Raw genomic sequence first — 12469 nt, forward strand, 5'->3', positions numbered from 1 at the left:
ACGAAGATGTGAGTAGACCATCAATTACAGGTTGTGATAACAGAGCTGTTCGAAAACATTTACAAGGGGGCGACCAGGCAACAAAGCCAACGTCGAAACATATGCGAGTTTATTGATCACTTACAACTACTTACGACACACGACTTCTCGGAGTTGCCCAAGTGCGAAGGGACTGTCAGGTATGGATGAAATATTTTGATCTATTCACAGATACTCATAGGCTGCTACTAGGCCTCAAAGTCGAAGCACGAGTGGATGTCAGTACATTGACCATATAGGGCTACTCACATACTCTTTAGGGCGCGACGACGCGACGCGTTTGCCACGTGTAGTACGTGTTGATTTGCCATCCATTTATGGGTATTTGTTTGCATTTGTATTGACACGCATATTACAGTCCCTTGTAAGGTCATATCCCTCCAACTACCTAGTAATCTCTAACGTACACAAGCTTGAACCAGAAAGTCCTTAAACGCGGTGAATGTCGTGGGAATCCGCACATTCTCCGCATGTTCTCCCCCGCCAAAATCTGGCCCTTCACGCTGTGCGCTCTGTCAGGTAAGTCACGCCGGTGCTTTCGTGAGCATCACACCGTAGGCCGACAGGACGCTGTGGAAGCCTATAGCTACCGCAGGTTGGATCAGGAAACGTGGGCCGTCGACATTGAGTCACGTTTGAAGGAGCATATTCCCATTCATTCCGGAAAGACCACCTCGATGCAGAAGTTCCATCCTATCCGTGCGTGTATGGTACCTGCCGCTGAGGAAGCATGAGAAGGCGAGCCTGGTTTCCGCCCGACATGAAGGGAGGATGAAGGGGTAGGGGCCGTCCGGAGACGGCGAACGTGAGCGACCCGGCACTCCGGGTCGCACGAGTGCGATCGCGATAGGATCAGCATTCGTTCACGATGACGCCGAGCATGGCGACAGCGGCTGGTATAAGATTCAACGTCCGGGAAGTAACATCGCGATATACCACCACCACCTCACATCCCAAAGTCCTTGACAACAACCATGAGCGGGCGACTTGCTTCAGGTGAGTAGTACTTTTGGCTTAGCGCGGTCGGAGAGTAGCCTCGTGGGATGGGTGACGGCAGGATGGACAACTCGGAGATGAGGTAGATCCCCTGCGGATTCGGGCTGTGAAGGAAGAAGGGCTGGCCATATGCGCGCAGATGGGCACGTCCACATACGAGACAGCCTATATGCCGCTGTAGATCGGCGTAACCGCCGCGCCTTCTGGTACTCTACGCCGACCTTTCCCTGTTCTCAGCGTCGATCAGCGAGACGCGCGTAGGAGCATCGCGCACGCCCTTCTTTCGTTGTCGCGCGCGAGCTTGCGTCAGTGTGATGAGAACTTGTTGGTGCGCGGATTCGTGGCTGTCACCTATTCATTGTGTCTCCCCGTTCATATCTGGCTAACCTGGTCAAGGGGTGAGGTGAGACCAGAGGGATGGTGCGCGTGCTTGAATGCAGCGGCCACAATGGTGTACACTGCGCGCACCTAACTCGTCGTGTATGTGACTCATAAGTCTCGCTTCGTTATATACCCTGGACGCATTCGATAGTATGAGGCAAATACTCATTGTCATCCTCTCGCACAGAATACTCCTCCTGGAAGAAACTCCAGCAGATCTACGACACCGAACATAGCAAGCTCGTCCTTAGGGATCTCTTCGCGCAGGACCCCCAGCGCTTCGCCAAGTTCAGCCGCGAGTATACCTCTTCTGATGACCCCTCCGTGACCTTCCTCCTCGACTTCTCTAAGAACCTTATCACTGAGCCCATCCTCGCCTCGCTTCTTGACCTCGTCCGCGAGGCGCAGGTTGAGGAGTACCGCGAGAAGATGTTCAATGGCGAGCACATCAACACCTCTGAGGATCGCGCCGTCCTCCATGTCGCCCTCCGTAACTTCGATGAGTTCAGGATCAACGAAGCCGGTGTCGACGAGGTTGGAAAGGTCCTTGCCCACATAAAGGAGTTCACCGAGTCTGTCCGCAGCGGCGAGTGGAAGGGCTACACGGGCAAGACGATCAATACTATCGTCAACATCGGTATTGGTGGCTCTGACCTCGGTCCCGTCATGGTCACCGAGGCGCTGAAACCGTACGCGAAGCGCGATCTCAAGGCTCACTTCGTATCCAACATTGACGGTACCCACCTGGCTGAAACGCTTCGCGAGAGCGACCCGGAGACTACCTTGTTTATCATCGCGAGTAAGACCTTCACGACTCAGGAGACGATCACGAACGCGGAGAGTGCTCGCGACTGGTTCCTTGCCACGGCGAAGGATAAGGCGCACGTCGCGAAGCACTTCGTTGCGCTCAGCACCAACACGAAGGCAGTGACCGCGTTCGGTATCTCCGAGTCCAACATGTTCCAGTTCTGGGACTGGGTTGGCGGACGCTACTCGCTCTGGAGTGCCATTGGTCTCTCCATTGCCCTTGTCATCGGTTACGACAACTTCGAGCAGCTGCTGCGTGGTGCGCACGGCATCGACAAGCACTTCCGTACCGCGCCGCTTGAGCAGAACCTGCCCGTCCTCCTCGCGGTCCTCGGCATCTGGTACAACGATTTCTATGGTGCCCAGACCCACGCCCTCCTTCCTTACGATCAGTACCTGCATAAGTTTGCGGACTACTTCCAGCAGGGTGACATGGAGTCGAATGGCAAGTCGATTACCAAGGGTGGCCAGCGCGTCAACTACCAGACTGGCGTACGTGCATATAGCTACTAGATTTGCACCCGCGATCTGACTTCCTTGTTTGCCAGCCCATCATCTGGGGAGCCTCCGGAACGAACGGGCAGCACTCGTTCTACCAGCTCGTCCATCAGGGCACGAAGCTCATCCCCGCCGACTTCCTCGCACCCGCCACCACGCACAACCCCATCGCGCACTCCAAGCACCACCGCATTCTCCTCTCCAACTTCTTCGCTCAGCCCGAGGCGCTCGCGTTCGGCAAAACCGAGGAGGAGGTCCGCAAGGAGCTGGGCCCCAACGCGTCCGACGCGCTCGTGAAGTCCAAAATCTTCGAGGGCAACCGTCCGAGTAACAGCATCATCTTCCCGCTCCTGACCCCGGCGACTCTTGGTGCCCTCATCGCGTTGTACGAGCACAAGATCTTCACGCAGGGTGTTATCTGGGGCATCAACTCCTTCGGTGCGTACGGTGTTACCCTGTCTGGGATAGCGAGAGCTGACGTCGCTCTGCAGACCAAATGGGTGTTGAGCTCGGCAAGGTCCTTGCCAAGAACATCCTCAACCAACTCGAGAAGCCGGAGGACGTCAAGGGCCACGATAGCTCGGTACGTATCGGCTAGTCAGGGCTTCCCCTGCTTGTGGTATGCTGACTGAACGTTGCCGTAGACTACCGGCCTGATCCACTACTACCAGAAGTGGCGCAAGGAGTAAGTCGCGTTTCTGACAAGTAATGATAGATATATCAGATTAGAAGATCGCTAGGGACAAGCATGGAGCAGTGTATCGCTAAGTGTAACAATTTATCCGCGCTTTGTACCTCTGGTTATGTCTATGGGCCGCGATCGAGTGCCTAGGTTGTGAAAGTCGAGATTGTGGCAACTCTGGGGCTTATCTTCAGTCCTGGAGGAACGGGCAGTCTTGACCGCACCGCCTTATCGCCCTCTAGTCGTGTCACGCTGGAAGGGCTCTGTCTCGACTGGCACGTTGAAAACTATCTGAGAACGTTTACATCTAAGTAGACGCAGCAGGCTGCGTAATCACGTGTTCATGCAGTCGAATGATAGCGAAGCTTGCTAAACTCTGCACGGTGAATACGTGATTACGCAGCCTGCTGCGTTCAGTCGCAAATGTTCTCCCAGCACCAAGCATCTGAATGCAATGGCTGGAGACGCACAATCTCATTGTTAGTTGACTGTGACTGCCGTCCTGAATGCCTCCCGGCCCGGGGCGATATCTAGGCGCTGATGAGAGATACATCCCTGACCTGGTTCCGCAGGAACGCGCAGCGTGGGGTACGATTGCGCTTCTCTGTCCTATATCATATCTGACTCGCTAGATGCTGATAAAGTCCGGTGAGAGAGTACAAAGCTCGTGAACGCTTGTCACCATCCAGCGAGATCTGTTGACAATCATCGACATGGCTCCCGCTGGGTACGAGCTACTCTCTAAAAGCGACTCAGAACACGATGGGCTTGTACAGCCCGCCATTGGTTCTCGGAGCCGTCGTCAACGTCAATCCTCTAAGGGGTGCTTCAGTACTGTCCGCAATCTTCTACTGATTCTTGCTCTATTGGTTGGAACTGCGTTTGGCTTTGTGGTGATCGCGTACCTTCTCCAGTCCAAGCTCGTTCGCGTCGAGGACGGCAGCGCATCATCGCAGGACTCAGTGCCTGGATCTGGAGATGTATTTGAAGAGCCACTCCAGAGATGTCCTTCTAATCTCCCTCTACCGGCCAAACCGCCAGCACCTACTAATCCATTTGCGTCGTTGACCATCCCGGAAACGGTCGCGATTCACGACTGGGTCTCGTCGCCCGCGCTCAATCTCAACCTTACCGCCGGGGACAAGGCGTTCATCTCGGACAACTACATCTACCGCATCGAAGCCTATCGTCCGCCAAAGAAGGATGCAGTCGCATACCTCGACAACCCCGAGCAGTCTAGTCCCCCGGAGAAGTACGCGCACGTCGTCATCCATCACGGCTCAGCCAGCGAGCCGTACGTTCAAGACTACCTCGTTGGACCAATCCCCATCTCCGAGAAGACGGCGATGCGGAAGCTCACAGAGGTCTACCACCGCGACCCCATCCCGTACAGTGCCCGCGGTTTCACCACTATGAACGAAATTGCTCCTCTGCTGCTCAAAATTATGCCGCCCCTCGCTGAGGCAACTCAGGTCCGTTTGGAATCTGTATATTTTGGGACTCATGCGCATATGGCTGATGCGTGAACGGCAGGACCTCTTTGGCGGAGTAGTACGCGGACTCCCGAACGACACCATCGTGGGTGGCATGGCCGCGCCCTTCAGCTTTGACGGCTCTTTCCGCCGCGGGTGGATCAGCTGGCGCCGCAACGTCCCTGGACCGTGGCTGCACCCTGTCAACTTCTTCATGTATGTCGATACCACTGGGACCGACCCGGAGCAGTGGAAGCTTCTCAAGGTACGCTGTGCATCTAGTTCGATATCACCGAGTCGAAGCTGAATCTCGGAACGACATCGGACATCCTCAGCTCGTGTACAACCATCAGGTGTTCAACACCACAGACGATTTCTTGGCTGCGTACCGGAACGGGACGCTGAAGCGTCTCCCAGATCGCCCTGATCAGGACCCGTCGAGCGTGGACTGGAGCACGCGCAAGCGGCCCCAACCGCACTCTCTGCGCGACCTTGATGATCTTCCGGGGCCCCGCTCGGTCTCGTTTGGGGGTGTCAGATTCCGTGTGGATCGCGCGCTGCAGTATGTGAGCTGGATGGGTTGGGGCATGTACTTCGGCTTCGACAGGGATATGGGTCTCAGCTTGTGGGACCTCCGCTTCAAGGGAGAGAGGATCATCTATGAAGTCAGCAGGATCTCCTATAACCTTTCGGTTGAGCGCTGCTGATGGTCATCTATGGTAGCTCGCGCCACAAGAAGCTATGGCGCAGTACGGTGAGTTCTCCGAGCGCGTCAAATGGCATCTGTGCTAACATGACTACAGCTGGAAACGACCCCATGCAGAGCACAACAGCCTGGTTGGACAGATACTTTGGAATGGTAACTTTAGATTAACTCCTAACGTCTTTAGATGCCATATTCACTCGCTCATAGGGTTCAGCGGTTCGCGATATGATGCCTGGCTACGACTGCCCACATGAAGCCGTCTACCTTCCGGCCACCACATACAACTACGAGGGAAGCATCACCAGGGAACGCGCGATCTGCATTTTTGAGCACGATCCCGGCCGCCCGATCACTCGCCACACGGGCTACGCTGCAGGCGAAATGGGTGCGACGCTCGGATACCAGCTGATCGTGCGAAGCGTCTCGACAGTCGGAAAGTGCGTGTTCCTCTCGGTACCGGTGCATGCTCTGAGTGCTTACTGTGAGCTTCTGACCCATCATTGTGTAGCTACGATTACTGTGCGTCGCATCTGCAGTCTCGCTCGTACCTGCTCTCGTCTCACATGCGACGCGTCAGTGTTCGATTACATTTTCCAGATAGACGGCACAGTCGAGGTCCGCCTTTCCGCTTCCGGCTACTTGCAAGGTGGCTACTGGGAGCCGTCGCAGGAGGGGTACGGTACCGCTATCCGGGACTCGACGATGGGGTCTCTCCATGACCACGTCATCAACTACAAGGTGGAACACCTTCCTCGCTCCATGTCGTCGTCCGCTTGTATTAACCAACATGTGGGTAGGTCGACCTCGATGTCGCAGGGACGGAAAACTCTCTCCTGTTCACGCATACTGCGACGGAGAAGATCACTCAGCCGTGGCTCGACGACGACTGGGGACAAGAAGTCATCCAGCAGAAGATCTCCAAGACGTACATCGAGAACGAGGACGACGCGCTGCTCAAGTACCCGGCCAACTTCCAGGGAGGGTATTCTCTCGTGAACAGAGAGTCGCTGAACCGATGGGGCGTCCCGCGTGGCTACGCCATTCACGCCGGGTACTCCCCAATACACAACGTAAGCCGTCGCGTTCTCCATGGGGCTATCATCGCAGTGCTAAGCCATGCGTAGACCGTCGTCGGCTCCAAGCGTCTCCTGAACAACGCCAACTGGGCGCGCTACAACCTGGCCGTCTCGAAGCGCAAGGACACCGAGCCGACCTCGAGCTCACAGTGGAACCTGCACCTCCCGGGCGCACCCATGGTCGACTTCCACAAGTTCTTCGACGGCGAGAACCTCACCCAGACGGACCTCGTCGCGTGGGTCAACGTCGGCACGCACCACCTCCCGCAGGCGGAGGACTCGCCGAACACGCGCACGAACCTCGCCGCGTCGAGCTTCTTCCTCACGCCGCTCAACTACTTCGACTACGACGTCTCCATCGACTCGCGCAACGCGATCCTGCTCTCTGCGCCCGAGAAGCCGGGCGCGCCGTGGGCGTTCGACGACTATGGGGTGCGGCAGGCGCACTGCGTGCCGCCCCCGGTGGCGCCGTTCGAGTACAGGGGCGTGAGTGCGTTCGGGCTGGACGGGGCGCCGGCACCGGCGCAGACGGCGGAGGAGATGCGCAAGAGCGCGGAGCTGTTCCATCGCATCAAGGTTGAGCTATGATTTCGGGCGTCCCACGCGAAGGAAGAGATAGAGATCGATGAATACAAATACATGCAATGTTGTTGACATCTGTCCTCGTGCCCACCGGGTGCGCGTATCTGCATAGAAGTAATGAGGGCCGAGTCTCCTCCAGATAAGTAGGCTGATGGGGTATAAAGCTGCTGCTGTGTCTGCTATTAATGTCGCGTAACAGCTCATGGCTGAGATCTGGACGTATATGTTTGGCCGAGGGATCGCATGTATGCATGGCGCTATAGTGTAGTGGTTATCACTTGGGATTCTGATACGAGTCTTCCCAAAACCCAGGTTCGAGCCCTGGTAGCGCCTCTTGGTATGCCAGGAAACGGTTTTGGTCGAGGGCTTGTTGTGCAGTGTGCACCGCTCAGTCGAGACTCAGATCCACCGGACGCTCGCGAGAAGGCGCCAGCCATGTCTACCTTTTTGCGAACGCTCGCATATCGTTCGCACACGGACGTCATCCATCCAGGACAGAGCGAGCGATGGGGAATGCGATGCGTTGTGGTGCGTGTGGAGGCTTATTATACAAATGGACGAGCACATAGTCCGGACTACCAAGGGATGCTTGTGCGCACACTTCGACGCTTAAGGCGGGGAGGGGCACGATGACATGCAGGCGGCGAGGTGTACAGGTCCCTCGGCCCGCAGGGCACACAGCTGTGGCGCGTAAAGCAGGAAAGGCGGGCACCACCGAGTACTGCCCGACCATGAAGATGAACATGAAAGGATCAGTCGGGGAGCAGATTTGTGAGATAGCGGGGGGAGGAGAGGGCAGAGGTAGGGGTGGTTTAAGAGAGGAGCACGAAGGCCGACGCGGGAGGAGAGAACCAAACGGCGTCGACTTGCAGTCCATGTGCGGACGACCGCGCTCCTCGTTCGTCGCGATAGGGGGCAGGGCGGACGGAAGTACTCCTCGAGATATGGTGGGACAGCATCGGGGTCGATCGAAAACAAAATGGCGTGGATAGGCATGACGGGTCGTAAACAGCGAGGAGCGTAGTAGGTGTGCCGACGGGACGCATGGGAGCGATGCCGAGGACAACGGTCGTTCATGGCGGAGGACAGAGGACAGGACGGGTGAAGAGAGGGAGGGCGGGTAAGAGGAAGACGAGGAGCACGACGAACACGAAGGAGCGCGTCCGTTCCAGAACATGCGAATTATGGGGCCAGAGCGGGCGGCGGCACCCGACCACAGGGCCAGGTCGGGCGCGGCCGGGCGAGTGCCCCGAGTGGGTATAGCGTATGCTAGAGGTGGCCGGAGAAGAAGCGAAAGTTAAGCAGCAGACGGAGGGAGACCGGCGGTAGCAGCGTGGTCGGTATGCGGACGGGAACGTCGATGGGCGAGATACGGGATGTCGGTGCGAGATGATGCATGCCAGCCCGCGGGAAACGGCTTGGCGAAAGGAGGACGCCCGCGGGAGGGTCCAGCTGCAGGGCCGAGGAAGAGCAGGCGCGAGATCAGCACCTCGCGCAGAGACTGCGAGAAACCGACATGAGCGCGGGCGCGCGTGCCTGCCCGGCTTGCACGACGCAGTCATCAGCAGATGACGCATGACGAGCAGCACCCCGCCTGGTCCTCCGCATCCCCCGGGGCCGCGCCCGACGACGCGTTCGCGCCTCTCCGCTTCTTCTTCGGCACGTCCTCTGCCTGCGGGGCGTATGCGCGGATCGAGAGGTGCACGATCGTCGAGGCGGGCGCGGATGAGGGGACGGACGTCGGGAACGACACTTCTACATTACATGACAGGCACCCGCACTCATCAGCCACCGACATGGGGGGATGCGAGGGGAAGAGAGACGTACTGTCGAGCGAGTCTTCGTCCTGCAGGATTTTCCCGAGATATAATATGCGCAGGTATGAGGGCGCGGGCGGCCGCTCGTCCTGCCAATCTGCGGCAGCGGACACGGTTTTGGATCAGCACCCCATGCTTAGATTGGCGGCAAGCAAGAGAGAGGGGGGATAGAAAGCGTCGGCGGCATTGCAGCGCCCTTCCCACGCAAGCGTATGCCCGGAAGCTCTCATGGAGCGAGCATGCTCGCGCGACCGCTGCGCGTGGAGCGAAGAAAACGCAAAAAAACCTGACGACTCACCGTTCGGCCACGCGTTCCATACGAGCTCCTTCACCCGCCCCACGGTCGTCTCCGGCTCGAACGACATCGTCCGCCTCCGCCCGCTGACGAGCAGGAACGTCAGCGACACCTGCGGCGTCTGCGGGATTGCCGGCTCCTCTCGCGCGCCCTCTCCGCCCTCCTCGCCTATCCGTCCATCCTGCCGTCCGTTTTCCTCGTCGCCATCGTCGTCGTCGTCGTCATCGTCGTGGGCATCGACACCCACGAAGTCCCCGCGGGGCGTGTTAGCGCCGGAGAAATCAACGCGAGTGTAGGATGTGCGCGCAGAGGGGCAGAGGGGCGAGAACGTCGCCTGGGCCGCCTGCAGCGCGAGTGCGTTCTCGATGGACGCCGGCCGGGGCAGACGGGCGTGGACGGTCGCGGGGGTGTGTGTGGGGTCGAGGCTGGTCTGCGCCATCGCGGGCCCGCTTGAGGCTGAGGGATCGCTCATCGTGAGGTTGGGGCCTGGGGCGGGAGATGATGGGTGCGTGCGTGTGCGTGGTGGTGGTGGTGGTGGAAGGGGTGGGCGAGAGGGAGGTGCCGGTGGGAAGGAAGACGGGCGAAGGGCGGGACGTGTGGTGGTATATATGGGACGGGCAATTAAACGAGAACGTGGGAGTGGGTTCGCGTACGCAGACGTGGGGCGCGCGGATCAGCGAGAAGGCGGACGGTTCGGTAGGATCTAAGTCGGGCAGTGCGGGGTATTCCGAGCGTTGGTCAAATTGAAAAGTGAGGAGCAGAAGGCGGGAGAAGAGATGTAGAGAGGGAAGGGGGGGTGCGGAGGTGGAGGTCAGATGGACGAGCAAGGACGTGGAGGTGGGAAGGATGCGCACCGGAGGCTGTAGAGACGGACTGTATGTATGCGCCTGTGATCGCACTCGCGAACGACGAGCAGCGTGTGGCGGACTGGGCCTGTGGCGGACTGGGCCTGTGGCTGCTTGTGTGGGGGAGGTCGTGTGAGCTTTTACCCCGGTTTCGGCAATCTAGGCTGTATTGGCCGGGGGACGTTTGCTTGGCTGGTTGCAGTTGCAAGGGTAGCGGAAGGGCAGAGGACGAGGCGACGGCCACGAAGGTCGCAGCGAGGGTGATATATATGGGCTGAGGGCGCAAGGACATCCGTCGGTGGTCGCATTTGCAGGGGCGACGGACAGAGACGAGATCTTGCTCGCCTCTGATCCGGCCACTCGACCGCCGCGGCCAGTCTCCAGAGCGATCCACTCGCGGTCGAGCCTCTCCTCTCTCATCATCAACTCATCATCCTCCTCTTCCAATCCAGTCTCTCCTATCTACCTGCTTACATACTGTATGCTCTGGCCTCCCATCTTCTGCCTCTCACACCGCTTGTATGACGGCACATCCAGTCGCGTCAATCCTTCGGGTTTCTCGGCTGGAGGGCTACCCGTTCCACCCGGCCCCGCCGGTCTCAAGCCTGGCCTCCCGCCTGCATTAATGCAAGCTCAGTTTGCCCAGCTTTTCCACCTGCGTTCTCGGCCGCGTCCGCTGGCTGATCTCGCCTCGTACACGCCGCTCGCAGCCTCTCCATATACAGACTAATACTCATCTGCTCTTCTGAGCATGGGCCGCCCCCTATAGCTATGCCCTCCGACAGCATTCTGTCTCACCCCTGTCAAGTTCAACCAATCCGCGCACTACAATACCCTCACGCCAACTTGAGTTCATGCACTTTGCTTCCGCCACCTGAAACTGTCAATCGAGGGTTGAACCTTCTGCGCTGATCACAGATGTCGCTCTGGGACACTGACCGTCTTGTTTCGCATACTCAGGAGGAAACGACCTCGAAAGCGGCGGCGCACAGCTGCCAGTGCCAGGCAGCCATTCTGGCGAGAGGACGATTGCAGCAAATATTTCAGTTCTATGCACGCTATACTCGGGCAGGACGGAAAATGATGGTCTTCAGTTGGGACCACCGTGTCGCCACCGCTCTCTCGCGCGACCGGTGGGCCGAGCTCAAGCCGGCGGAAGGCGAATGTACCTGATACATGAGACGTAGCTAAGCGAAACCAAAATGGGGGCAGCGGAAGGGCGGGTGCAAAAACGAAAGCTCGAGGAGTGCGAGCTCCCGAAGGGCGAGGGGACGAGGATCCTGGGCTGCGAGCCCTTAACCTATATACTAGAAGAGACAAAGCGGATGTACAGTAGCCCCGGTCAGAATTGAGCGTATTTTCGCAGCCGCCCGTATTTTGTGCATCCGAGGCGCCAGCCCTTCGTCACAGCAGCGGGGTCAAGAGCCCCGTTCCATTGCACACCATTTCAGGACGCTCAACTGCCTGCATGATGAAGTCTCTAGGTTGTAGATTATACACACCATGCTACGACATCTGGCAGATTCCCCAACAGCGCATACTATCGCGACCCCAGTGTTCGGACAGACCCCAGTGTTCGAACAAACTGCCGTGGCTCCCTCACCTGCTGTCCGATAAAGCTATAAATTTGCACAATGATGCAACATAGAGACTCAAGTCAGATACAAAAAGAATGGCATGGATTGAGCGAGGTGTTGTTGCGATCTGGTAGCAGGAAGAGGTTCAGCGTGCAATGTTGGTACTCGGTCCAGCTTCCTTGTCGAGCGCTCATCCCCGAAAAACTTTGGCACCGTTTCCTAGGCATCCTGTTGTTGGAATCCTGGCGTCAAGATGGCGAGCTCGCGGAACGAGCGCCACAGGTCCCGCCCCCCGACGGATATCCGCGCCCTTATCTACCCCTATTCTACTGTGTATATAAGGTCTATTGTATGTACTACGTACGGCACGCGTTTGCACCGGCCAAACGCGAATCCCATTTGTGCCCGCTTGCCCTCGAACTTCTACACAAACGCGTCTCCTCTGCCCGAAGGATAATTCGAGGCACTGCCTAGTGGGGCCGAAGCCACTCGACGATCCCGCGAACCGACGACCCGTGACGACGACCGACCCGACGACGACCGACCCGACGACGACCCCGTGCACCCCGACGACCCCGTAACCGTGACCGCCCCGCGCTCCCCGCTGCTCCCGCCCCGATGGCACCGCCCACAATTGCAAAGCTCACCGACGACAACTACGCCGAATGGGTTATCGGCATGGAGGCCCTCCTTGTT

The 12469-nt window shown here is 58.1% G+C and overlaps 2 protein-coding genes and 1 non-coding gene across 3 annotated transcripts; all 3 read left to right on the forward strand.

Moving 5' to 3' along the window:
* The first annotated feature begins 991 nt into the window (after positions 1-991).
* On the forward strand, positions 992-3508 carry DICSQDRAFT_183613 (glucose-6-phosphate isomerase). The gene is made up of 5 exons (XM_007370430.1): positions 992-1035; positions 1604-2715; positions 2772-3159; positions 3213-3304; positions 3366-3508. The coding sequence occupies exons 1-5, from the start codon at positions 1014-1016 to the stop codon at positions 3408-3410; spliced, it is 1659 nt and encodes a 552-aa protein (XP_007370492.1). The 5' UTR covers positions 992-1013; the 3' UTR covers positions 3411-3508.
* A 483-nt stretch (positions 3509-3991) lies between these two features.
* DICSQDRAFT_93162 (amine oxidase catalytic domain-containing protein) lies at positions 3992-10413 on the forward strand. Its single transcript, XM_007370431.1, has 12 exons — positions 3992-4875; positions 4937-5140; positions 5211-5540; positions 5599-5629; positions 5679-5734; positions 5789-6018; positions 6090-6100; positions 6159-6319; positions 6379-6651; positions 6706-8994; positions 9067-10054; positions 10206-10413. Exons 1-10 carry the CDS (start codon positions 4117-4119, stop codon positions 7243-7245), a joined length of 2595 nt encoding a protein of 864 aa, XP_007370493.1. The 5' UTR covers positions 3992-4116; the 3' UTR covers positions 7246-8994; positions 9067-10054; positions 10206-10413.
* DICSQDRAFT_t183 lies at positions 7493-7572 on the forward strand. Its single transcript has one exon. It is a non-coding gene; the product is annotated as a tRNA-Gln (tRNA).
* Positions 10414-12469: the final 2056 nt, after the last annotated feature.

Source organism: Dichomitus squalens (assembly GCF_000275845.1).
Source record: "Dichomitus squalens LYAD-421 SS1 unplaced genomic scaffold DICSQscaffold_68, whole genome shotgun sequence".
In the NCBI taxonomy this organism is placed as follows: Eukaryota; Fungi; Basidiomycota; class Agaricomycetes; order Polyporales; family Polyporaceae; genus Dichomitus; species Dichomitus squalens.

Coding starts and splice junctions, on each gene's coding strand:
- DICSQDRAFT_93162 (XM_007370431.1), top strand. CDS start 4,117: ATGGCTCCCGCTGGGTACGAGCTACTCTCTAAAAGCGACTCAGAACAC. Junction 5,735..5,788: donor TGGACAGATACTTTGGAATG/GTAACTTTAGAT, acceptor ACTCGCTCATAG/GGTTCAGCGGTTCGCGATAT. Junction 6,652..6,705: donor GGTACTCCCCAATACACAAC/GTAAGCCGTCGC, acceptor AGCCATGCGTAG/ACCGTCGTCGGCTCCAAGCG.
- DICSQDRAFT_183613 (XM_007370430.1), top strand. CDS start 1,014: ATGAGCGGGCGACTTGCTTCAG. Junction 1,036..1,603: donor GAGCGGGCGACTTGCTTCAG/GTGAGTAGTACT, acceptor CCTCTCGCACAG/AATACTCCTCCTGGAAGAAA. Junction 3,305..3,365: donor TCAAGGGCCACGATAGCTCG/GTACGTATCGGC, acceptor ACGTTGCCGTAG/ACTACCGGCCTGATCCACTA.